This window comes from Takifugu flavidus, chromosome 9 (assembly GCF_003711565.1).
Source record: "Takifugu flavidus isolate HTHZ2018 chromosome 9, ASM371156v2, whole genome shotgun sequence".
Classification (NCBI taxonomy): domain Eukaryota; kingdom Metazoa; phylum Chordata; class Actinopteri; order Tetraodontiformes; family Tetraodontidae; genus Takifugu; species Takifugu flavidus.
In genome coordinates this window covers 2,602,112-2,627,051 of record NC_079528.1, presented here as the reverse complement: position 1 = coordinate 2,627,051, position 24,940 = coordinate 2,602,112, and the positions used below count along the sequence as shown (strand labels likewise).

The 24,940-nt window shown below is 42.6% G+C and overlaps 2 protein-coding genes and 1 long non-coding RNA gene across 4 annotated transcripts; 2 read left to right on the top strand and 1 right to left on the bottom strand.

Annotated features, from left to right (window-relative positions):
• Positions 1 to 7,431: 7,431 nt before the first annotated feature.
• stc2a (stanniocalcin 2a) lies at positions 7,432 to 13,358 on the top strand. Its single transcript, XM_057042838.1, has 4 exons — positions 7,432 to 7,796; positions 9,293 to 9,435; positions 9,978 to 10,189; positions 10,717 to 13,358. Exons 1-4 carry the CDS (start codon positions 7,658 to 7,660, stop codon positions 11,072 to 11,074), a joined length of 852 nt encoding a protein of 283 aa, XP_056898818.1. The 5' UTR covers positions 7,432 to 7,657; the 3' UTR covers positions 11,075 to 13,358.
• Positions 11,682 to 16,783, bottom strand: LOC130531090 (uncharacterized). Its single transcript, XR_008952012.1, has 3 exons — positions 16,037 to 16,783; positions 15,696 to 15,950; positions 11,682 to 12,063 (listed from the first exon to the last, which is right to left on the bottom strand). It is a non-coding gene; the product is annotated as an uncharacterized LOC130531090 (long non-coding RNA).
• LOC130531088 (cytoplasmic polyadenylation element-binding protein 4-like) lies at positions 15,890 to 24,914 on the top strand. 2 transcript variants are annotated; one of them, XM_057042836.1, is made up of 12 exons: positions 15,890 to 16,026; positions 16,956 to 18,069; positions 18,142 to 18,240; positions 18,753 to 18,843; positions 19,350 to 19,400; positions 19,886 to 19,909; positions 20,252 to 20,428; positions 20,505 to 20,594; positions 20,669 to 20,787; positions 21,403 to 21,517; positions 21,722 to 21,903; positions 21,992 to 24,914. In XM_057042836.1, exons 2-12 carry the CDS (start codon positions 17,011 to 17,013, stop codon positions 22,217 to 22,219), a joined length of 2,235 nt encoding a protein of 744 aa, XP_056898816.1. In that variant the 5' UTR covers positions 15,890 to 16,026; positions 16,956 to 17,010; the 3' UTR covers positions 22,220 to 24,914. The 2 variants fall into 2 exon arrangements, with proteins under 2 accessions (XP_056898816.1, XP_056898817.1); XM_057042837.1 differs by lacking the exon at positions 19,886 to 19,909.
• Positions 24,915 to 24,940: the final 26 nt, after the last annotated feature.

The following is a 24,940-nucleotide window of genomic DNA, read 5'->3' as shown; positions in this document are numbered from 1 at the left end:
TCAGTTCATGCACGCAAGTAAGAGAAACTCACTGACAGCCTTGCTGGCTGACAAACGTAGTCAAATAGCTGTGTACATAGTGGAACATTTAGCTGCTAATCAGCCAAATATTCCACTCTAACATTGGCAGTCATCGAAAAAATGGAGCTAAACGGAGAGTGACTACTCAACCTAGACCTGCAATAATGACCAGAGGCATGGCACTGGATGAATGGTAAAATTCCCTACTGTGTGCACGATGCACAGAAAAAGCCAAGTTTGCCAAAGCCAACTTTTTACTGCTGTAGAATGTGCTTTTACTACCCCTAAGTGACACAATTGTGAGTTTTGAACTAATATCTTTGCTCTGGATATTTGAAATTAGCATCTTGAAATGTTTTCAGTTTGCTTCATTCTTTCGTCCCTCCTCTGCCGTGATGAAGGTAGAAGGGCCCGACGAAATGTGTGTGAGCACGTGCGCATGTGCATCGTGGATGTCATAATTAGACACTAGAATTCTGGGCATTCCTGGAAAGGTTTTTTCTTTCTCTTTTTTTAAATCTCTTGTTGCAGCCCAGCCTCCTCAGAGCTGCTGCCCTTACGGAAAAATACAACATGTTCCAACACACAGCAATCAATTACCCCTAATTGTAGAACACACATCGTAAACTACAAATATCCCAGAACATCCTACAATTGTAACCTCATGGTCCTGAGGTTCACAAGCATCTGTGACATGCTGGTTTGATCTGGACCCAACCACTAATGCATGAGCTGGCTAATTGACCTCAACTATTCGAAAGATATGTGCTTTATTATTACAAAATAGCTCCCTCTTTGATGATTTGTTTCCACATAAGCAAAAGAAATGCTAGATACACATGGTACTCCTCAACAGTACAATAAAACTTCTTTTTTACTTTTCTCAGACAGGTATTCTTGTGTAAGGCTGCTTTATTATCGCCATAACAGTCAAGGCTGTTTTGTGTAAACATAGGCACCAGTAAACAATGATCTCCATTCATGCCATGTCAAATAACACATTTCTAATGAGTGTTATGTTACGCTTCAAGTCTTAGTCATAACAGTGTCCAAGATGTATGGGGAGGGGGATCTCATCCACAAATAAACACTGGATATTTTATTTTTTTGCATAATAAACCCAGGTTGATGACCGATGAGCCATTGCCATAGAAACACATGCTCTTTGCATTACCAAAACGGCGTCACTGTTCATCAGCTTCCACCTGTGTAAATTTATACTGATCCCTGTGATGCTGTTAAAAATGGCAGTACTTGTCAGTCTAAGGAGAGTCTGAGGGTTTGCAATGCTGACAGTGGCTCTTAAACCTTTTAGCGGATGGAGGACGCCAGTTTATTGTGTTTCTTGTTCAGTTCCTGCCTGAGAGTCACAGATGATCTGCACATTTAACAAAGAGTTTTTGTAACATTATTATTTGAATGCTAATTAATATGAACTGATGTTCATGGCATGTTGCTGATTTTTTTTATTTATAAATGAATATGAATGAGTTGGCAAATTAACATTTTAACCCCTTCATAAGAGCTTTTGAGGGGATGAGCCCTTTGGAGAAGTGTCAGTGAACTCATGAGTAAAAGTGAAGTGGCAGCTGATATTCATTGTTTGTTAAATATAGTACCGGTACGTTTTGCCAGTGGAACTGGGTCATTGTACTGGTGGAACGATAAAGATGAATTCCTTGTGAAAGTATGCAAACTTCAGAAAGGCTGCAGAACTGATGGACAGCAGCTTCAGCAGTGACTTTATCCACTGAGGAAATGTGATGACTTTCTACATATTATTAATAAGCCTATTATTATAATTAATATAATTAATTAATTATAATTAATTTAAAAAGATGGAAACCTGAGATACAATTGATCAGTTTTAACCTATAACTGACCAAAACTATATAATACCAAAAAGAAACAAGTATTTGTGTTGCTCTTGTTGTGATAGATGTCCTACCTGATATGCAGCATCCCACCACTAGAGGGGGGAATAAAGACACACTTTTGAGCAGTGCTCAAATGTCCTCAACGAAGAGAAACAGCTCCAACTCCCAAATGACCTACTGTATGTTAAATTTCTGCTCAATCAAGTTAAAGCTGAGCTCATCAGTCACATTTTGACAGTTTGTTTTCTTCATTCTGGTTGTGTGTACATGGGCTAAGCTGAAAAAATCATCACCATCAAATATTTATGAGGTTTTAAATGCTGGACTGCTACATTTAGGAAAGCATTGCCTAATAGTAAGACAGTGAGACAGTGAGTGATTAAGTCCTAGGTTACTGTCTCTACCAGGAGAAGTGTGCTCAGTCAGACAGGTAAGATGGACCTGAAGAGCTGTCCCACAACTGCTTCAACAGTTGTATTTGGTCAAACCAAACTCTTCAGGAGGAGTACGTTGGTGCACTTTCGGTTGATTCTTTTAGTTTCCATATGACTGACAAGGGATGGAAGGAGTGCATCAGTGGGTAAACGAGATTGTCGTATGTGCTCGCAAACACATTTGCACACAACAGAACACATTTTGGGCTTAATTCGGAAAGAGGTATTGTTCCTCTCCAACAATACTGTGAGCCAGCTTGTCTTCTAACACAGTCTAATGAGGCAGGAACAAATGACTATCCACTCTAACACTCTTTCTCTACGTGCACTTTCCTGAACACTGTCAATTATCCCCCATGTCTTGGCTGACCTGACTCTGAATGTGGGTCACAGGCCACACAATCACCTGGTAATTACCACAGAGTAAACAAGCCAAGCCAGAAGCTTTAATGATTGTCAGGCTGCCACAATGAAGCCTTCATCTTTAATGAGGGGTAAGTGTGTCATATTATATTGCACAATTATTGGACCTGCTCATTCTGATAAATATAGCATCCCTGGATTTGGTATTGTGGGATCTTGGAAAAGCTGGAGGCTCCGTGTGATCGAGCAGAAGTGTAAACACTGATATTTTACATGACCTCACATAATGGGCCCTTTGTCCAGTGCCTGAATTCGATTATTAATTGCTCACCATCCTTTTGGGCAGTTATGACACTATGTGCCACCCACAGAGTCCACTCTGGCCTCATGTCTCACTCTCATTAAATAAGGCCTTTGTGTCCCAGCTTCCCTCTTTTGTCCCAGCGTGCCCACCTCTCAGAGGGCTCGACCCCTCCATCTCTCGCAAATGATGACATCACCTCTGCCCTCATCGGGGCTAGAACAGCCAAGGTGAGGACTCTCATGGACAGCTACGGGCCATCTCTTTCTCCGTATCACTCAATCCCTCCTTTGTGCTGGCAAAGCCCGTGGGCTTATATGGACAATAATGAGACGAAGCACTTTGAAATCTGCCAACGCTCTAGCAATATAACCCATACAGAGCAAACTATATAATAGCACATTGTTTGAGGCGAGTTAAGTGAGGGTCTAAGATGTGGCACTTTCACACTGGTTGGAGTCAGAGCCCAGAGCTGGCTTGCCGAGCTGGGCCAGTAAAACCTCTCTTTTCATGACTCAGGTGAATTATTGCACCAAAGCTTGCTTTAATGGGTGGGAGAACATTTTCTCCACTCATTCTTCTGAAATTACCCATTTTTCTTTCTAGCTTTACGCACAATGGGTGAAAAATATACATTTTACTAGTACATTTACATTTTGACCCACTGTGAAATGAAAGCATTTTTTCACATCCCCAAAACCTGGTTCGGGATAAGGTCAAATGAATGTGGCCATCCAGCCGAATATTTTAGATTTTACACGCGTGATGTGTGTAATACACTGTCACAACCACAAATACACAAACTGTGTCAGATTAATAAACCTGTACTAGATCTGGGTTGCATAGACAACCTTTTCCCATTCATGGAAGGTCTCTAAAATGCTTTCTCAACATAAAGTGTTGTAATTGTAACTTACCCATGAAATACATTTACTTTATTTTCCATTTAAAGAAAGGATTTAACAACATCGACTCATCAAGTTTTGGTTAGCAGTGAAGCAAATCTTCTCTAACTGTCAGCAAGAAAGCAAATAAGCATCTTCCACTGGCATTGACACAATGATGCAAATTCCATTCTGAAGCACTGTAATTACACACTCCATTGCAGCTGCACTTTGTCTTTTGACTGTCTGTGCAGGTTTTGCACTACAGTAACAATTTAAACCCCTGAAGTTCACATGCCACCACAAAATAAGTCTCTTTTAATTTGTTTAGGTGGAAACTCACATTTTGCTGCTTTACTCAACAAGGTTATTGTGTTTGCTAAAGTGAGGAGAGAAATCCAGCGTTGTGTCAAAGGATGGGACAATGTGAGTTTCTGAATGGAGTTTGTGTGGGGTCACTTAAGAGTTATTGTCTGACAGATTTCTACAACTCAGCCTGAACCTGTTTTACACCCATGTGCTTTGAGTAAACTATGCTGGAGTCTGTTAACTGCTAACATTAATTGCTGTTATAGGAGCTTTTCACCCAGTCAAGGAAGCCCCCTCTTGGATTCACACACACAACCACACACCCCTACACACACCCACGCACATACCCAAATACACACACCCTTGTAGTTCTAAATTTGTGAGGACTTTCACGCACGATGTATTAGCCAACACCTTAGCATACCTCAACCCTAACCATCACAACTAACCCCCTAATCCTAATTAAATGAACCCAATTCTAACCTCACCCTTAAAACAATGTTTTGACCCTAAAGCAGTCCTAAGCTGTGAGGACCTCTCACTTTCCAAAAATGCCCTTACTTTATTGGTTAAATGGAGATTTTGGTACACACGTGAACAAGAACACACACACGTCCTTATACTATAGTATTTTGGTACTAAATGTGAGGAAAGTACGTCCCCATGTTGCAGAAGACATTCATGCAATGGTCTACACGGCACAGGATAAACAAAAAAACAAACAAACACACACACAAACCTCTCTGGCCACACAAACCTCTGCCTGGCCTCTCTGTTGTGGTTTCATTAGTTGCTCACTTGCCAGGGCCCCAGGGGTCCCAACTCAGAACACATGTCTGTTTTGTGTTGGTTTACAGTACAACAGTCACTATAAATGAATGTCACCACTGTCCAAGCATACTTATCTTCTTTAAAAAAAAAAGACTGCAATGACTTTGATGAGTACTTTTTCACAAAACATCTTTTTTTGCAATAGAGCCGACTATGACCCGGGAGCTGGTCCTTGCTCCCGTCAGGCTCATTAGACATTAAATGAGCTGCATATAATTGAACATACAGTATAACAGTGACATCATATGAGGCACCGTTAGCATCCACTTCCAAAGATTATTTACCTTTTTATGTTCTATGTTTATTGTCTTTTCCATACACACAATTATTTATCTACATTTATCTACGTTTTTTTTCATTTCAGTACGATATTATATTTTAAAGTTCTAATGAAAAGCTTTGTGTGGGGCTTGGCCACACACACACACACACACACACACACACACACACACACACACACACAATGATGGATGCATGCAACAAAACCAAAGGAGTTGTTCATGACTGGATTGCAATACTAACAGTACAGTGGTGACACACTATATTACAAGCCTGCGGTCCTCTTGAGAACACTGATTGGACCAAATTGAGGGTGTGTTCACAACGTGGGCAGCTTTTAATAGACTTGAATTGAGCTTGAGATTCTACTTTGTGGTATAGGTCCAACTGGAAAGCCACCAAGACCGTCACCAGACGCGTGCCACGGTGTGCTGCGCCCTTCTGTATGAGCCCGCTGGAAAGTCAGTGGACTTTGAAAAAACTGCTGCATTGCAATTTCCTTTCTGTTCCTGTCAAGCTAAAGCCAATTGGTGCATGGCACAGGGACTGGAATAAGTTTATTTGGTAACTCAGGAAGTCTAGTGATGCAATATTAAATTTAGATTAGATCATACTTAATTCATTTGAAGTGCAATTGTCGCATTAGGGTGAACTGAATGTTGGGCGAATGTTGAAGATGTGTTTGTTATAGCAAAAATCATTTCCACGTCCAGGGGGTAACCTCTCCAGAATCAACTCCAAGCACTTCAAATTGACCCATTCATACTCATAAGAGGTCTCTGCGTAACCATGGTAAGATAAAGGAGCGCTCAGACTTCAGCTCTGATCTTATATCATCGATGGGCTAAATATAACTTTATAGTTTGGTTTTGTTTCAATAGAAAAGCCACTGTCATTTCCAAGTGTTCATTTATGATGTGCCTGTGCAGTGGCGTCACTCACTTATTGCAGGGTCTGGGTTTGGTCCCTGGACCCTCCCAGTCTCGTTGCTTCTCGTCATTTATTCACCCTGAAGAAGTTTGGGAAATGTATATAATGACAGTGCTGTGACTGTAGGACACAATGGGCCATCTGTACATGTTTCCCCTATAAAATAACAACAACCCCACATTGCAACAGTATTATACTATTATATGTGTTATATATATGTTTACTGTGTCATGGTTGCATTGGAAACAGCTATAATTTGCACAATTAAAGAACCATTAGTGTCAGTGGGCCATCTAGAGGCTTTGTCCATAAGTGCATTTGGCCACCATGCTCTCTGATAGTAACCTGCTGTGTCCTGCCACTTCCTGACCACAAGTAGCTTGGATGTCTAAAGACACAGAAAGTCTTGGCTGGATTCCGCTGCAAAGACACCTATGACCTGGTATCTGACTGCAGAAACGTTGTGTATCTCCTGTATTATGACAAATATTACTTAAACGTGTCCAAATGCGTCAGCTCTGTTCCTCTGTTCCAAGCTGCTGTTGTTGTAGTGGATTGTCTCAGTCTAAACTATGAGAGAACTCTTCACATTCGCATGTTTTGCTCAGCTCAAGGAAAAATTTGGGTTGCTTGATCTGAATTTTGTTATGACAGCATGACTGCAATAATAGCATTTTTACCATTTGAGTGCGTTACCATGAGATTCCGAAGTACGTTTAAAGAACACCATGAATCCCATTGAATATTTACTACATAGCATATTGGAGGTTTTTCCTCAGAATTCCGTGGATTTTGTAAACATTGGGAGCAGGAGCACTTAGTGGTGTTTTGACATTATATGCTTCAATTTTCTTAAGTGTAATGGTGAGTTGGTATTTTATGGTATTTCCTCCCGCTGCTTATAGCACCAAGCTGGAACTGTAAACCTATAATATGAGGAAAAAAACTGGAAAGATTGTAATAATGTCTACTGTATATGGAACTTAAGGTTCAAATGTGACATCATAGGGCTTTTGTTGATTTGGTTTGTGAATAAAAAAACTGCTGTCACAGTCAACTTAGTCATGAATCTTGCTTTATGGCGCCAGTTTTATTGCGAAAAGGGGACTTTTATTGGACACTCCCCTAAAACCTTGGATGTGGATGTCTGCGTCTCTGATTGGTCGTGAAGCCCCAACAGACAACACCTGCTTTACTCCTTCATCCAAATTGACACCCGGGGCTCTGAGAAATATAGGCAGCATCTCCTCCTGCTCATGCATTAAGTCCCACAGCTGCTTATAAGGCACCGAGGCGCAGCTGCGCTGATCACTGTTCCAAGGTGAACCCTCACACACATACACGCGCACACACAACACACGCAGGCACATACACAGCCGAACGTTGCCGGATCTTTGTTGGGAACGGAAGCGCACTGCCGAGGACGCAATGCTGGTCAAACTGGCCGCGGCGCTGCTGTTTTTTTCGGTGCTGGAGCAAGTAGTGGGATCTGACAACATTGATATCTACGACAGCCTGCCGGAGAAGCCCGCGATTCAGAAAGGACGCCTCTCTCTGCAGAACACAGGTAGGAGATGTGTGCCAGTGTGCTACAAATATGTGGATTGTCGGCTGGTGCAGGCGGTCGCACATACAGCCGACGTTTATTCGTACACGTGTTTCTGAGGCTGGTGAAGAACAGCCGAGAGATTCCGGAGCATTCCGGAGTTTTTTAAACATCAGGGATCACCAATCAGAAACCCGATATCTTCTAAATACGTGCCGACAGAATCCCAATGTGTTAGTAAACTATTAATAGATATTTGCGGAATATATTGGGCCGTGCGCATAGATGTGCGTGCGTGCCACGTATGGACGGGAAATGTCGATAAGTTATTTATGAGATAATCCTGCTGTCGCCTCCGTTAAAGGGTTGTGTCCTTATAAGACTGCGGAATATGTGTGATCCGGCAGGTTAGTAGAGCAGTGGGCCTGTGCAGTGGTGCCATCGCTGCAGACCGCAAGTTTTATGCATCTCATCGTTCTTCACGGAGAATTTAGCTTCCAAACCTCTTCGAAAAACCGATGCAATTGTTCCAAATAGCACTAAAGCGTCGGGACGCTTGCCCTTTGGCATAAATGTGTATTTCTTTAACACCCACATGACGCATGACGTGCGCGACACCGCGCGAGACTGTGTCAAAATATTACAGCATAACTCTTATCTTGCCTCCGGGCTGGGAAAACAAAGCATCGAGGGGAAAACTCCGGCGCTGGTTTGACAGCAGCGATTCTGGTAACGCTGCTGCGTAATTCAATGCATGTCGCGGCCAAGCTCGTACGATCCAGGCACATTCCCGCGATGCCAAAACAAGCGCTGCTGACAGCGGCTCACTTTTCCTGCGCACCGAAGTTCAACTCAGCGCATACACCCCAAGTAGTTCTTCCCCTTCTCCCTCCTCCCGCTTGCTGCCCGCGACAGAGGCTCTTTGTTGTCAGGCGTGATTTCTAATAATCTTCATGTTTGCATGTGGCCAACGCGGCTTTTTAAAATTAGATGACGCACACTTCGTGCCAGAAATCACATTATTTGGGATGGGGGGGGGCGGTTTGAGTGAAACGTAATCCCCCCGAACACGCAGTCGAGGGTGAGAAGAAGGGGCATTTGATTTGTGCTTTAGTCCCAACAGTAAAGCGACGGGTGAGAGCAAGCTGTTGGCTTAAATGTTCCCAAAGTTATTTGCCATCCATCTGCAATGCACCATCCCATGTCAATTCTAGGCAGTGAGTGCGGATTGCGGTGCAGAATGACATAGTGATATCTGTCATCATGTGTTCCTGTGCAGGGAATTGCCCCCCCCCCCCTTCCCCACACACACACACACCACACACACACACACACACCAAAAAAAAAATCCAATTTTCTCTGATGACCACACAGATAAACATCTTTGTTCCTGGAAATGTTTGTTTATCCTCCACACGGACCGTGTGCTGCGGTTTAGAGCTCCATGTCTTGTCACCGGGTAATCAGACATCACCTCCGCCACCCCCGCCCCCCCAACCCTTGTCCTCTCTTTCCAGCTGAGATCCAGCACTGCCTGGTGAGTGCAGGAGATGTCGGCTGTGGTGTGTTTGAGTGCTTTGAGAATAACTCCTGCGAGATAAGGGGGCTGCAGGAGATCTGCATGACGTTCTTGCACAACGCTGGCAAATTTGACTCTCAGGTAGGCCAGTGCCTCTTTTGCAACAAAAAAGGGTAAATTTAAAGTAAGTTCATTCATCCTTCCCCTCATCCCCTTACCCTGCCCCCTTCCTAAAACAACAGATTCTCTTTCTTCTGCATATCGTTCTTACATATAAACCTGTCACATTTCCTAGAAGGCTGGTCATTATACATACTTCTCATAATCTCCTTTCCTCTTCTGGGATATTGGCATCCCTCTCAGTAGCCAAGTGCATGTGTCGGACCACGGCTCATGAGCCGGCGGGTGTGAAGCCTAGTTAGCTCCTATTTCAGAAGATGAAGTCCTGCCAAACAAGGACTGACTCTGGTCTTAATATATCTTTAGGACCTGCTCAGAATCTACATTTTTGGTGGAAGGTGGCAGCTAAAGAATGAGAAATATTGTGTCAGATTTCATTACCTGTGTCTTGCAGTAGAAGCATACAATGAGTGCTGATTTTAACGCGGCCCGTGCTAATATGTGACCCTCAAGGTCCGAATGACTTCAAGCGCCCTTCTGAAGTTTCTCAATGCTTCATCCAGGGGAAATCCTTCATCAAGGATGCTCTGAAGTGTATGGCCCATGGTCTGAGGCACAAATTCAGCTGTATCAGTAGGAAATGCGTGTCTATCAAAGAGATGGTGTTCCAGCTCCAGAGAGAGTGTTACATGAAGCACAACCTGTGCTCTGCTGCGAAGGAGAATGTGGCTGTCATGGTCGAGATGATCCATTTTCAGGATCTCTTCCCTAAAGGGTAAGTGTGTTTTCTTTTGTTCAACAACCCTGGGGTGTGATTTGTTGTATGCGCAATGTTGCAGTCCATCCAGTGCATTCTGTTTTTAATCATAACTATCAAAAAAACATTTAGACTTTACTAAATTAGACTGATTTTTCTAGGCCCGATTTTGTAAAAATGCCAGTCAGTTTATTCTTTTACTAGAACCCAATGTAGCCTTTACTGGAAGCAGTAAATTTAGCCTCTATGTGGGACTATAACTGGTCAAAAAGGTCTTTTTAGTTATTTCCACGGCTTTGCCAGAAATGAAAACCCTCACAGATGCGAGACACTACAGCAAATCCAGAAACCCCCACGATGGACGAGCCCTGAAGGTTTTAGCTTTTATCCAAGCTGATATTGGGTATCAGTCACAAAGACCACAGGGCGGCATGAGGCTCCTCTTCAATTCACAGTTCTGTTACCACATTCATGACAAAGTAATAGAGTCGATCTCGATTATATTCGCAATCCACCACTACAGTTGTCAATCTGTCTCTGTTTAGTCCATACGTAGAGCTGGTTAATATTCTCTTGAGCTGCGGAGAGGAAGTGAAGGAGGCACTCACACGGAGCGTGCGTCTACAGTGCGAGCAGAACTGGGGGGCCTTGTGTGACAGCCTGAGCCTCTGCTCCTCCCTCTCCCCTTCTCCCTCTGGGTCCACTGTGGAGCACCGCCACGTGCCTTCCCACCCCGAGCAGGAGCACCCTCGTCCGCCACGCCAAGGAGACAAGGAGAGGCACGGTAAGGTGGGATTCAGTGCTCACCCCCGCAGTCGCAGCCAAGGACCACGTCGCCAGAGTCCAGAGGCCGGGGTGGCCGCTGAGCGAGAAGACCCCGAGACCACCAACATCCGGAGGTGAAAGCACAGGAAAAAGGGCTGACCTGGCTACAGCGTCTCATAAACAACACTTGCACACACACAGATACATACACACAAATTCCGAGACTGAGCAGAAGGACAAATTCCCCAACTTTTCCTCTCCTTATTCCACCTTCATTCCAGCAGTCCCACATGGTAAACCTGCAGGGTAACTGTGGTGTAGCTTATACTGTTATACCAGACTAGGCCACGAGTTTGTCTTTGTTTGTTTTTGTTTTTTTAAATGCAGTAATTATTATTATCGTGACTATTTAATCTGTTAGAACTATTGTGGCTCTAATATAGCATTTCTCAAATCGTACTTACTGTAAGATTTGATTATATTTTTACTATTTATTTTTTTGTTTATGCAATGTTGAAATATCAAAATGTACATAGAAATATACTTATCTATATTTATATAAACATGTATAAATATAGCTACAATATGCAAAACGGATATGCTATAGATGACAAGGTATATGGTGTGCTATCTGTTGGCATCTACACATTATTGCACCCATCATGCGTTGGTCTGTAGATATGTAACATATGCAGTTTGTTGTGTCAGCGTGGGAATGTGTATTATAAATATAGATACTTGATGATTAAATTCAAATTGTACAGGTTTCAAGTCCAGCTCTGGCACATAGGAATTGTAGTGCATGATGGCCCCACGGCCAACAAACTCCTTAAAGTGAGAATCCTGTTTTACAGAGGCTGCAAATGTAATACTATTAGCATGGACACTTGCGTGTACTGATCGGTCTCCTGCAAATCTGGGAATAACCAAGTCAAGATGGATCTCTGTTCGGCGTGGACACGTTGCTGTCGCATCCTTTGCATTTGCAGCCTCAGGAAAAAGGTGTAGGTGAGGCCACAGATGGATGCTGTCGATCATTTTCATTAGTGTTCTTGCTTGCAAGTAACAGCCCAACCATCGGATGTTACACGTTCCCCGAGTTGCTTCTTCACCCACGTGTCCATGAACTGCAGGAAAAAGGGAGTGCGCTCCGTTAGGTTTCAATGCTACGACCATTTAAATGTGTAATAGCACACATCAGGGTGCCTAAACATGCTGTTGTTTCCATAGTGACCGCTTCTCTGTGATTTCAGTCAGTGGATGATGGAGAGTCATGAGGAGATTTAATGTTGAGCTGTTGTCTGAGAATGCTGAGCCACAAATGTCTTAGATTTTGCACTTTGGATGATTGTCATTTTGTGTTGCGCCAGATAACCACAGCACCCTCTAATTGAGCACCCTCTAATTAGCTCGCTGTAGCACCGGCTCCTGTTTCCCCATGTACTCCTTAAGACCAGTTGGAACCCCCATCTGACCTGATATAACATTTCTAGAATACTCTAAATTAGCCCCCACATCCCTCCACTTTCCTACCTAGGCAAGGAGAGACATGAAGGCCTGGTATTCTACCCAGCAGAGCCACAGGCAACGTAGCAAGGAGCCAGGAACTGGGTTAAGTCCACACGCAGGGGCTCTGGTGGTGTTATTCTTAATGTTATATTTACTGAGGCCACCAGAGAATTCCTCTGGGTTATAGCCAAATGCTAGTAAGGCAGACGGAGAGTGGAGCTAATGAGACGTGCCTAAAATGAGGATCTGCTGCTTCACTCTTCTTCTCACCATCATTTAGGCCACAAACACGGGCTTGTGACCTTTTCAGGACAGGCGAAGGACCACGCTGTGTGAAATGCAGTTGATGTGAACGTCTCACGTCGGGAGGTGACTTGGGCAGGAAAATACATGCTCGAATTTTGCGGTTCAGTTCAGGTCACGTGTCAGCGTAAGCTAATGCTTTTCTTATCCAGCCATTCAGAAACAATAATAAGCTCTAAGGGTTTGAGTCATCTGTGAGCTTTCTTCAACCTTTTTCTATGTTACTCTGTTGTGGAAGTCGGGATTCCTGTGACATCCTGATAAGAGATATAAGCTAATCCTTTTGAGAATGTACTGTGTGTCAAGTGACAATCTGTTTCAGCTCTCTGTCATTAGATTTGATATGGCTATTTTGTAATAACGTAGTAGCAAAAAATTGTGACATGTGCAGAGGAAAATAAAGCTAACTGTGTTTCCTACATTGTTGATGCTCCATCACAACGTTGTTTCCCTCTGCTAAGCACAAAGACTCTGCTTTCACAGAAGAAAATATGGAACATGGTCAAGAACTTTGTACCACCTGTAAGACATTGAGCATGTAATCCTATTAATATCTTTGGACTCTTCAAGTCAGATGTATTTTGTTACCATTAAAACATGTTTGTCTGTATTTTGTACCTGTTGTGTTGTTGTGTAAAAGTTTTCTTTATTTATTTATATTAAATCATAGAACTGGGACATGAACATAAAACTTCCATGTGGTCTTGTGACATATTCATATATAAAAACTGCAAGTTTCAGTGAATTTCTGATGAGTAGAGGACTAGTCTCAAGTGTGCACATGAGTTAAAAGACACCCTGTTCTCATTTGACTTGCTGCCTCCCTGCTGACACTGATGAATAGGCTGTGTTTAAAGTTTCAGGGAAAAGAAATCTCTGGACTGAGTAATGGTGTGGCTCGTTTTAACAGTCGACAGTACTCCGATATAAACGGTAGTCAGTCAATGTGACATGCCGTAAAGATCACAGCAAAACAGGCAAACATATATGTTGTAGTTTCTAAGACACGAGCGCCTCAGCTGTTGTGAAGCTGCTTTTGGCAAATTCTGCATCAGCTTTTTGCAAGTTGTGCAGCTGTGTTGTCGCACATATTGACCGTTAGGTGGCGACATTACACCTTAAAACGAAGCCAGAAATGCTTTAATTGGGGAAAATAAAGGAATGGGCAGATGAGTGCAGTATTTGCTGGCAGGAAAGCACGTTTCCTGTTATAATATATTACACCACACAGCTTAATATAGAACAGGAGACCTCATTCCATCTTGTTTTATAAATATTCTCAGTTAAGAAATATTTTTGTATGATATATTCTGTCATGCCATCTGTCATGGAGCTATACATATTTTTAAGTGATGCTGAGAGATGTTTTATATCAACTTATAATAAATTTCAATGTTTAATGTCTGATTTAAAAAAACGAATAAACTAATTGTCAGCATTAATATCATTCCTAGAATAATCATCAGACCTATAGCAATGCATCAACCATAACAATATAGAATTTTTCCACCCCTGCCCTCAGTTGGAAAAGCCTGAGGGAGCTACATGCCAACACTAACCAGTAATGCTGACGTTGATGCCTGCACACGGTGGCTGTCATACTATAGTCCAACAGCTGATAACCAAGGCTACATGGGTGAACCGGTTCAGTGCGTGAAGGATTTACATGGCCTAGAAGGAAAATTTGTAGTACCTTTCAGACATATGACCTTCCTCCCTCCCACAAACAATGGGCTGTGCTCAAAATTTCCTTACTTACATTGTTAGTGTTGAAACATGAATGTAGCGAAGATCACATGCAGAAAGAAGAGGAGGGAGGGAGGTCAGCAAAGAGAGAGCAGAGAAACTCAAGATAGTGCCTCTCATGCTTTGTTAACTGGCCTCCTAGAGTAAACCCATCACAGTTTTAAGAATTAATGACTAGGTGAAAAGTTCCGTGGATTAATCATTCAGGAACCCTTCTTGGATGATTAAGGGCTTTCCACTGCTCAGCTCCACCAAGACTAATCATCATACTCAAATAGTTTTTGGTAGACATGGCCAGGTACATTTAAAGTTTATTATAACATGCACTGAGTAATTCCACTTGTACAATATAAGTTCAACCAGTAGCAAGGCTCAGTTTCAACAGGAATGGCAAAGTGCGTTGCTCATGGAGAAGAAAATGCCGACACAACAAACTCCGCTTGACTTTGTCCGTGCCTTAAAATACCCACAGCAAACAGCAGAATTTAAAAACAGTATTACATATTCACACAGCTAATAGATAAATCCTCCTGGTGTTAAGTCAAAACATAGATGTGTAGATGCAGAAGTATTAGGCGAGCAATGTCCAACACATGGACTTCTTATTTACGTTATATATATGTTCTTGTTCTCTCTCACACATCACACACACACACACACACACATAGAGACACTCAATATATACAGTATCAACAGGCCCTGCAGCACATGTAACTAAAGTAGGGTGGAGTGTGGCGTGCTACAACTAAAGTGACTATGAGTAGCAGATATCATGGAATTCATGTTGATCTATGCTATTTTATTCTAACAATTCATGTTTATCCTATGTTATTTTATTCTATCAGCCAAATATTTTATCAAATGGTATAGTCAGTGCCTATCAGGGACTGACTAGAAACAAAAGAATGGAGCTTGATCACAAACTGATAGTTGACTGAAATTTGTTTTCTATGTAACATTGACAAAAGGAGAGATCTATTTATCTGAAACCTGTACAACTGCTATAGGCTGAGGTGGAGTCTCAATTTGCCTAGGCAAATTTATTCATTCGCATTCAAAATGGTTGCAAATACTGGCCTCCTGTTTTTTGTTTGCATATGTTCACGGTAAATATGTACGAAACATCTCGTCTCGGTCGTTGTAAACAATGTCCAAAAACATTTCGGTTGATCTGGCGTGTGTTCCTCTGCAAATAACTCACCGATTTAAAGTAGACCTTATTTGGGAGGACAGCGTCGTCAATACATGTGCCATTCATTGAGAATGGATCATGTGGGCGTAAACTGCACAGAATCAACCAATAATATCTTAGGGTTCTAGAGGATGGGCGGGGCTTCCTGGGGAAATCCTGACACACATTGGTCGTTGTCTGTGGGAGGGGGCGGGGCTAGTAGACGGAAGTGTCTCCCGACTGGTCCAGCTGTCATCTAGAAGAGAGACCATTTACACCGGCTGCCTAGGAAATGCAGAAAAAGGGAAAACGTTAAAATATGGCAACAGCACAACGATAAGGTCATGACGCCGAAGTAAAGGTAGCTATACCCGTCACGTCACCCAACACACATGCTTATCCACATCCGACAGAAGCGTACGCGGTCGCGTTTGGTGAATTCGCTATGTGAAAATTATGTCAAGGATTGTTGGGCTGTGACATTGAGCGTACAGGACACGAAACAGACGAGGTCGTCGAAATGTGTCACGAATTACAACCAGCCACCGACGGCTTGGAAATTCGCCCGTGTCGTTTATATCTTAAGTAATTTCGTGGACGTGATAGTCGTGTTCATTTACTGCTCACCAGCTTGCGAAAATGCCACAGCGTCTTTGCGGTATCGGCTATTATCCTAGCTTAGCTCGATGAAGGAAACTACCTTGTAGACTCAGAACATTTAGGATACGTCATCAGTATTTTCTTGTTTTTAAATCGTTCCTTCTGAGGAGGTCGTCGCTGAAACTCGGGAATCATTGGGTTATTGTCTTGGCCTTGAGGCCGAAGGGAGCACAGGCTTTCACGGATTCGCTGTACCGCAAAACGTACTTTAAAACTGACTGCTGGGATCTGCTTGATTAATGGGGCATATGGAAGGTGGCGGAGCAGCTGTTAGCTCGCTGCTAGCTTCGTAACGACCTTTAGAGATGTCAGTCCTGCAGAACAGACAGCTTGCTGCCTACCCTGGTTAAGCTGGGTGTTTTCTGTGGTTTTCTGTCTGCTGGTCGAGTATTATATTTCATCCAGGCCTCCCATGGCCAAGCGACTCAATGATTTTTATCTCTCCGATTACATCACAAGACCAGACTGGGTGCAGCACTGGCACAGTCAGTGGCGTTTGCAAGGGTTTTCTGGGTTTTTTTCCCTTCTTTTAAAAAAAATATTTATTGTCTAAACAGTCCAGATTAACTTGATGAGCAACATTCTAATGCTTTATACCCCCCACCTTTCTCCTTCTCAACCACAATTTAGGATAAAGAAGGCGGTGAAAACCAAAAGTGAACTGAAAATTTACTGTGCGTCCTAAATGGGGGACTACGCGTTTGGAGTTCTAGTGAAGAACAGCAGCGGTAACAAATCTGCTTTCCCTGTAAGGATCCCTCCTCACCTACAGCCCCAGCACCATCACCATCCGTCAAACCCCCCCAGCCCCCCTTCCTTTATTAGTAACAACTGCTCCACCAATGGGGGCAGTGCCTGGTTGTTTCCTACTGTAGCTCAACACAGTAACATGCAAGATGATATTCTGGAGTCTGACAAGTCCAAGGCTTTGGACCTTCAGGACATGCAGGAGAAGTCTCAGGTTCAGTCCCAGCCCCAGTCCCTGTCTCCTGGCCATCAAGAAGCTGGGGGGAACCTAGGTGACCTTGAAGGGCCTGAGGAGACCACCTTAGAGAAGGGTTCTCTGGAGAGCAGTGGTGGGAAAGAAAAGTTGAGGATCGAGTCTCCGGTGCTAAGTGGGTTCGACTACCAAGACAGTCTGGGAATGGGTACAAGCTGTGCACAGTCTACTTCCTCCTCATCCTCGCTGACCAGTTTCAATAATTGGTCCCCTGCTGTTCCACCCACCCAGTCTCCAATCGTTGGTGAAGATATAGGAGGCTTCTTTGGCCCTGCTAGCACAAATGCTAATGGACCTCACCTCCTCTTCCAGAATTTTTCACACCACACTGGGCCTGGCTTTGGGGCTGGAGGTACCTTCTCCCCACAGATTGGACCTCTCTCCCAACACCACCCTCAAACCCCTCACCCCCAGCACTACCACCCCCACAGCCAGGGGCTCCCACAGCAACACCGGCCCTCCCAAGCTAGTTCTCATCCACCACAGCCCTCTTTCCCACCACATCCCCAACGCACTGGTCCTTTCACCCAGCTTCCCCACCTCACTCCCGCTCAGAGCAAACCTCCCTCTCCTTGGGGAAACTACCAGAGCCCCTCCACCCCCACATCCACCTCTTGGAGCCCCGGTGGTTATGGTGGCTGGGGAGGCACACAGGGGGTGCGGGAATACAGACGTGGATTAGGTGGTGGGATGACAGGTCTTAACTCGATCTCCCCACTGAAGAAGTCCTTCTCCAACAACCAGGTAGATACAATTCCCTTAAGTCCAGTGCAAGTGGTGTGATTGCCCACAGTAAAATGTGAAACTATCCCACAGGTTCCATCACAGAAGTTCCCCAGAAATACCTCTGGTTTTAATCACAAAGCCTGGGTGGAGGATGGTATGAGCCGCGGCGACAGTGTTTACCCTTTTCAGGTGAGAATGTCACAGGTTAATGATCAGGGAGTGTCCTCTTATGATACTTCTTCAAACTAAATTCAGATGTGCTGACAGTCACAAACCTTATCCCATACAACATATTGTAGACATATGTGTCCTCTTGCTTTCCCAATGTGGGGGATTTTGACCCGATTAAACACACTTATCTGTAACAAATGGAGCAAATAAGCACGCTATTGTGCAAAACAGGATATGTGACTTTACACTTGCAAATGGATGAATTGAGATTACTGTGAGTTTGTGTCTGAGGTTCTTATCTAGACCACTCCACTCATCACATGGCCTTTTTATTGTCTTGAATTGAGAAGCCCTTGTGTTCAGTTGGTCCTCACCCACACTTGCTTTTCTTACATATTTCTTAATATATCTATTTTTATTTAGCCGTTGGTGTTTGAGCAGACTTCTTTAGACATCTCGTACCATGTGCTGTTTGAGGTGGTGACACAGGAATTGAGGACATTTATTGTTGTCTTCTCCTCTTTCTCCAGGAGAGAACGAGATCCTTTGATAGTTTCAGTATGCATTCTCTGGAGAACTCCCTGATTGACATTATGAGGGCTGAGCAGGATTCCCTGAAAGGTTTGTTCCCACACTAACCATTGCAAGGGTGGGATCATGTACTCCACTTTGACTTGAAGGAAACATGAATCATATTGGGTCACAAATATTATGTAGCAACAGTGGTATTTTAAACACCCATATTGGCTTCTAGTCAGCTGAAGAGACATTTGGAATACAGTATCAAAAAGAAAACCCACAATTTGTAAGATTTGAATTTCCCCATGGGAAATTATGTACATTTTGGCCGGCTCATTTATTAAAAAAAAAAAAAAAAAAAAAACACCTAAGAAACTTCTCCTCGATATGTCGCAGATCTTTTTGCTACCTGTCACATGAACATGCTCCATTAATCTATCTCGTTCATGTTCGTGGGTGGTTTTATTCTATTTATGCAAAAGCATCACATCAACACTTTCCAGCATCATTATAGTTTTAGATTCAGCTTCTAAGCAAAAGAAATGATCTGATTCAGTTGGAGGCCTGTGGTTGTTTCTGAGGCTTGTTTTTTTCCCTCTCCTATCTAGGACGCTACAGCTTCCCTCATCAGGGTGGAGACGGGCCTCTTCCTATGAATGGTATGCAAATTATATTCCTGTAAATACTCAGTGCTGCAGAAAAAATGGAGGCTTGAAACTAACGTCCGCCGCCATTTTTTTCCAATTGGTTGAACTGTCAGTGGACACTAAAGTGGTTGTATACATTTATAGTTTTTGAGCCATTGATTTCCAATCTTCCAGTTGCGATTTATCATTTAAAAACTAGCTCTTATCATTTATGGGGATTGCTGGTGGTGTTTGCATCAGTCTTTTACTTTAAATGCCCTGGAGTACTCTGTGGAAGGTAACGCATTGTCTGTGAATTGTATTATTTATTGTAGGTTTAGCTTTTATTTTTTAGTTCCCCTTAAGATTATTTTTGTTTGGTGAAAATTCAGAAGAGTTGTTTCTTGTAACTGGCTTCCATTTTGGTTGAAGCTCACCGGCCTCTTTGCACGTGTTTGACTTTGTGCCTGTTTGGAGGGGGAGAGATATTTTAAGAGTGTTTTGTGTTTTACACGCAGCGAGAAGTTATGGCAGAAGACGAGGTAAAGCCCGTGACGGTTTTGCTTCCCAGCTGTAAAGAACCCTGATATTATGCCATTGTGGTTTTGCTTTTGTCTCTTTGTCTCTTTGCCTGTCCATTTCACCACTTCTCCTGCCTGATTTACACTCCAAGTTCAAGCCTATTTTTTTTTTTTTTGTGTAGGACGTGTAAATCTTCTGCTCATTCCTTTACCTTTGGTATCCCAAATGGCAATCATGGCTGCTTTTGTATGCTTTTCTTTAATGTCCTTAATTTTTCCACATCTAATCACATTGTTGCTCATTGTAATTCAGAAGAGTAAGAACGTGTTCTGTCAGTCTGCTCACGTAATCATTTTCTGCAGGCCATTCGTCTTTGTTTCCCATGGAGGACGAGCGCTCTTTTGGTGAAGATGAGTCAGGTGATCAGGGGCTCGCTGGCCTTGGTTCTGCCCACTGTTTCCCCCACCTTAACGGTGAGCGTGTGGAGCGTTTCTCTCGTAAGGTGTTTGTCGGAGGACTGCCGCCAGACATAGATGAAGGTAAAGACTCGTGCTGTTTTAGCAGCACAGAAGCTAAAGCAGATGTTGATCTCTGACCGTTTCGTCATCTTTTTAGATGAAATCACTGCCAGTTTCCGCAGATTTGGTCATTTGATTGTTGACTGGCCCCACAAGGCCGAGAGCAAGTCCTATTTTCCACCCAAAGGTCAGTCAGAACAGCTAGCATATTTGTGCTAACACACTGTGAGTGGGTTTAATAAGCTGTCGGCCGTCCTTCAGGGTACGCATTCCTGCTGTTTCAAGACGAGAGCTCTGTTCAGGCCCTGATCGATGCCTGCATTCAGGAGGAGGGCAAACTGTACCTCTGTGTGTCCAGCCCCACCATAAAAGACAAGCCTGTAAGTCCAGTGCTGTGTTGAAATGCACGTTAGCCATCTTGCTTTATGCAAACACCATTGCCTGTCTTGGTGCGTCTGCTCATCGTATCTCGGGGCAATTTCAGCACTGCTTTACCTGTTCTGTTAGCAAAAAATGATTATAATGGCTCAGAAGAGAGTGTGCGTGTTTCAAAGTTACATCATTAAACTGAAAACGAGACAGTCATTGTTTGGTTAGTGAATTAGTGTGTTTTAGTATGATGATAAATATGTTCTGGTAGTCACCACAGCAACAGCATGTGATGAATGTTTTCTCATGATGAATGAGGGTTTCCTTAAAAGTGGGGCAAATCCATTTCCATTGTTCTGGTTGTCACCAACAGAAACTCCTAAATTCTCACGCTTTAGGCAACATGGAATCTTTACTTTTGTTCCAGTTTTCAAGTAATTCAGGTTTAGAGTTAATTGGGTATTTGATCCTAAAAATGTAACTAAAACACCATAAATGGTTTACACTTGACACATTAAGTACTGTCATTTGCATCAGTCCCTGCTCGGACTTCCTCGACCTACAACAGATGTCGTCGTTCAGCACATTTTCTTGACTGCGTCACGTGTGTGTTTGTGTGTGTGTAGGTTCAGATTCGACCCTGGAACCTAAATGACAGCGACTTTGTGATGGATGGATCTCAGCCGTTGGACCCAAGAAAAACGATCTTTGTTGGAGGCGTCCCTCGTCCTCTACGTGCAGGTGTGTGTGTGTGTGTGTGTGTGTGTGTGTGTGTGTGTGTGTGTGTGTGTGTGTGTGTGTGTGTGGTGTGTGTGTGTGTGTGGTGTGTGTGTGTGTGTGTGTGTGTGTGTGTGTGTGTGTGTGTGTGTGTGTTAAATGCATTGCTTTGAATGCACTATAAATGTTCTGATTCTATTAACTGCCCCTCTTGTGTGGCCTCTCCAGTGGAGCTTGCTATGATTATGGACCGTCTGTATGGGGGAGTTTGTTACGCTGGCATTGACACCGACCCTGAACTCAAGTATCCAAAGGGGGCTGGGCGAGTGGCGTTCTCCAATCAGCAAAGCTACATAGCAGCCATTAGTGCCCGATTTGTTCAACTGCAGCACGGGGAGATCGATAAACGGGTGAGTCCCGCTGGTGACATCCTAAAACCGATCAGAGTGTGTGTTTATTAATTAGCCGCTTCTCTCTTTCTTCCGTGGCCTCTGTCAGGTGGAAGTGAAGCCATATGTCCTGGATGACCAGCTCTGTGACGAGTGCCAGGGCACCCGCTGCGGCGGGAAGTTTGCTCCTTTCTTCTGCGCCAACGTGACCTGTCTGCAGTACTACTGCGAGTACTGCTGGGCGGCCATCCACTCCAGGGCCGGCCGAGAGTTCCACAAGCCGCTGGTGAAGGAAGGAGGGGACCGACCGCGACACATCTCCTTTCGCTGGAACTAAGGCGAGAGGGTGCAGGATCGGGGAGGGGCCGGGAGAACGGGGAAAGTCAGGGAAGGGGTACGGGCTTCAATACGAAAAACAAATGCACTTTTCTTTTTAAGTTAAAAAAAAAATGCTTAATTTATTTTTTAGTTTATGTTTTTTAATTCGGCCTTCTGAAAGAAGTAAATGCTAAAAGAGTGAAATCCCATTTCTGTTTCGATGTTAAGTATGCATGAACATGTGGATGCATTAGATTTGAATTTAGGTGTTTTCTGACTTGACTGTGATTTCTTTTTGTTAGCTGACAAAGCTGCTTACATTCGTTGTCAAGGGTAACAAAAACTTTAAGTGAGACTCATCATACCTAAATCAGTATATTAACAAAGGAGGGTGAGCATAAGATTGCTGCATTTTCTTACTTTTGCCTGCAGGATTAGTGAACAACCGGTTACCAAAGGTTGAGTGAAAATGGTTGAGTTGAACAGTAGGAAAAAAAAACCTTTCAGATGGCTAAATGATTGAGTTTGTTGGTGAAGCTCGTACAGCACCAGCTCACAGTCGTCCGCTCAGACAGGAGAACATGGTGGGATTACTGTGGGATTATTTGGGTCTTGGTTTAAAAGTGACTACTCTGTAAGCAGAAAGGGCAAACCAAAGATTGGCCTAAAACACCGCAACAAAGTAGATGAGGCTTTTCAAGGATAATGTTGCATCCTCTCATATAATCAATGAACCTTTTATTTTCAGTTTTCTCTTTTTTTTTTGTCTGGATTTTCAGTTTGTGGGTATCAGCAAAGCGAGACGTAGCCCCTCAGGGCTCAGGTGTTGGCAGTAGTATTTTCTCACTCTATATTGTCAGGGATATTAGCACTGGAAGCTAACGTAATTAATGAATTAATTTAATCCAAACTAACAGGAACGCACAGTTTCCCTCAGCTGTCCTCATGATGTACCACTGCACGCTCATGACTGGGGCTTCTATCACAAGTGTTGTGGTTGGATATGTTAGTAGCTAGAACTTGCTGTCACAGAGATAAAGATATTATTTTATACATGGCCTGCTGATTTTTGTACAGTGTTTTATAGCCGATTATTTTGTCATGAACATATATACATTTATTATGCACTACTTTTCTAAATATTTTTTTCAATAGTCATTTTAGGCACATTTTTCCACAGATGGGAGGACTCCTTTTGCAATACCTCATTTTTTTCACTTGGTGAAAAATAATTTTGTACCTTTTGTTACTAAGAGACCTGCATTTATGGTGAACTTAATTTAACAAAAAAAAAGGAAATGAATGGTATAATTTTCAATTAGCTTTTATATATTTAAGTGCTGGTAAAATCTGAAAACTGTCTGGTGCATTGGTGTGATACTGTAGATTAAAAGAGAAAAAAAAAAAAAAGCTAACAGCCAGTCATATATGGATTATCCTCTGTCTAATAAACACGGTTACACGATTCTAAGGCATGATGAGACCTTTCTATGCTCATTTTGATAGTCTTGAAAATATAATATATTTCTCTCCTAGGTGTAGTCGGTAACTATCAATAATATTTTGGCTTTGTTCAATGTGAAAACTCCCCTTCTATCACCAGATCTCTTTAATATTTAGCTCCTCTTTCTGAGACTGCCTGTAAGTCCTACTTATTCTCGGCATGCGTAAATGTAATACAGACATAATATGGCTAGTGTTGATGCAGGACCTATTGTAATGCACTAGATCTCCCTGTTCCTTTGTAAACTTCTGTTCATTCTCCCTTTGAGATCACCTCTCTTGTAGCCTCTTTACATGACAGTCTGCCTTCCTTACATAGACATGATGTTTATGCAATTTACGACAACACTTGGATGCGTTTTGTAATGTAGAGGACACTCGGTAGGACATGAAGTCAGGAGACTCATTCACTTGACCCCTTTGTAATGTGGCATGCTTTGGGACATAATCTGAATGTGATTTAATGTTGCAAGTTAACTTTGAGCCATTATGTGCAATACTTATTTCCAGAATTGAGTCTCTGCAGTGTAAGTCATGTAACTCATAAATCATGCAGTCATTTACACATTATTTGTTTCCTGTTCTTCATGCTAATGTCTGCAAAGAAAAAAAATATATACCTGAATTTATTTTTAAACATTAGTTTTGTGCTTATTTACTTATTTTGCTACTACCATGCTACTGTGATTTAAAAAAAAAAAAAAAAAGTTGTATATAATAGGTCGATAATGTATTTAGCCTTTGCTATATTTTCAATTGAAATGTAAAACTATCATTTTGATCAGATTTTTGTTATATTTTTGGGGTGACGTATTAAACTCATTGATGTCTAGTTTTTCTAATTGCTGTAATGTGCTCCACATTTGCAGATGAAAACATTATGTCTGTTAGTATTACTTGATTGCAAAATTTAAATAGTTTTTAATTGTATGTTGGGAAGGTTATATTTATTAACTTTTTTTTTTAACCTGGTATGATTTTTGATTTCATTCATTTCACATTTATATGCAAGTTCCAATTTTTACATTTTCTTTCTGATCAATTTGCGCTACAGTACAGAAGTCAGTTTTTATAGTTGGTTTGTAGTACTGAAGTAAAACAAAGATCTAATGTCATATTCTTTTGCTGCCAACTGTTTGTAACTGTATGCATTCATTTGAAGTATTTGTATTGTGAGATGTTGAATGAATAAAACAGCTGTGAGGAAGTTATTCTGTGACTGTTAGTGATTTAAACA

Bases quoted from the DNA above. Each gene is read 5' to 3' on its own strand.
- stc2a (XM_057042838.1), top strand. From the start codon at position 7,658: ATGCTGGTCAAACTGGCCGCGGCGCTGCTGTTTTTTTCGGTGCTGGAG. The intron at 7,797-9,292 runs GTAGGAGATGTG...CTCTCTTTCCAG, and splicing joins CCTCTCTCTGCAGAACACAG to CTGAGATCCAGCACTGCCTG. The intron at 10,190-10,716 runs GTAAGTGTGTTT...GTCTCTGTTTAG, and splicing joins CAGGATCTCTTCCCTAAAGG to TCCATACGTAGAGCTGGTTA.
- LOC130531088 (XM_057042836.1), top strand. From the start codon at position 17,011: ATGGGGGACTACGCGTTTGGAGTTCTAGTGAAGAACAGCAGCGGTAAC. The intron at 20,429-20,504 runs GTAAAGACTCGT...TCATCTTTTTAG, and splicing joins GCCGCCAGACATAGATGAAG to ATGAAATCACTGCCAGTTTC. The intron at 21,904-21,991 runs GTGAGTCCCGCT...GGCCTCTGTCAG, and splicing joins ACGGGGAGATCGATAAACGG to GTGGAAGTGAAGCCATATGT.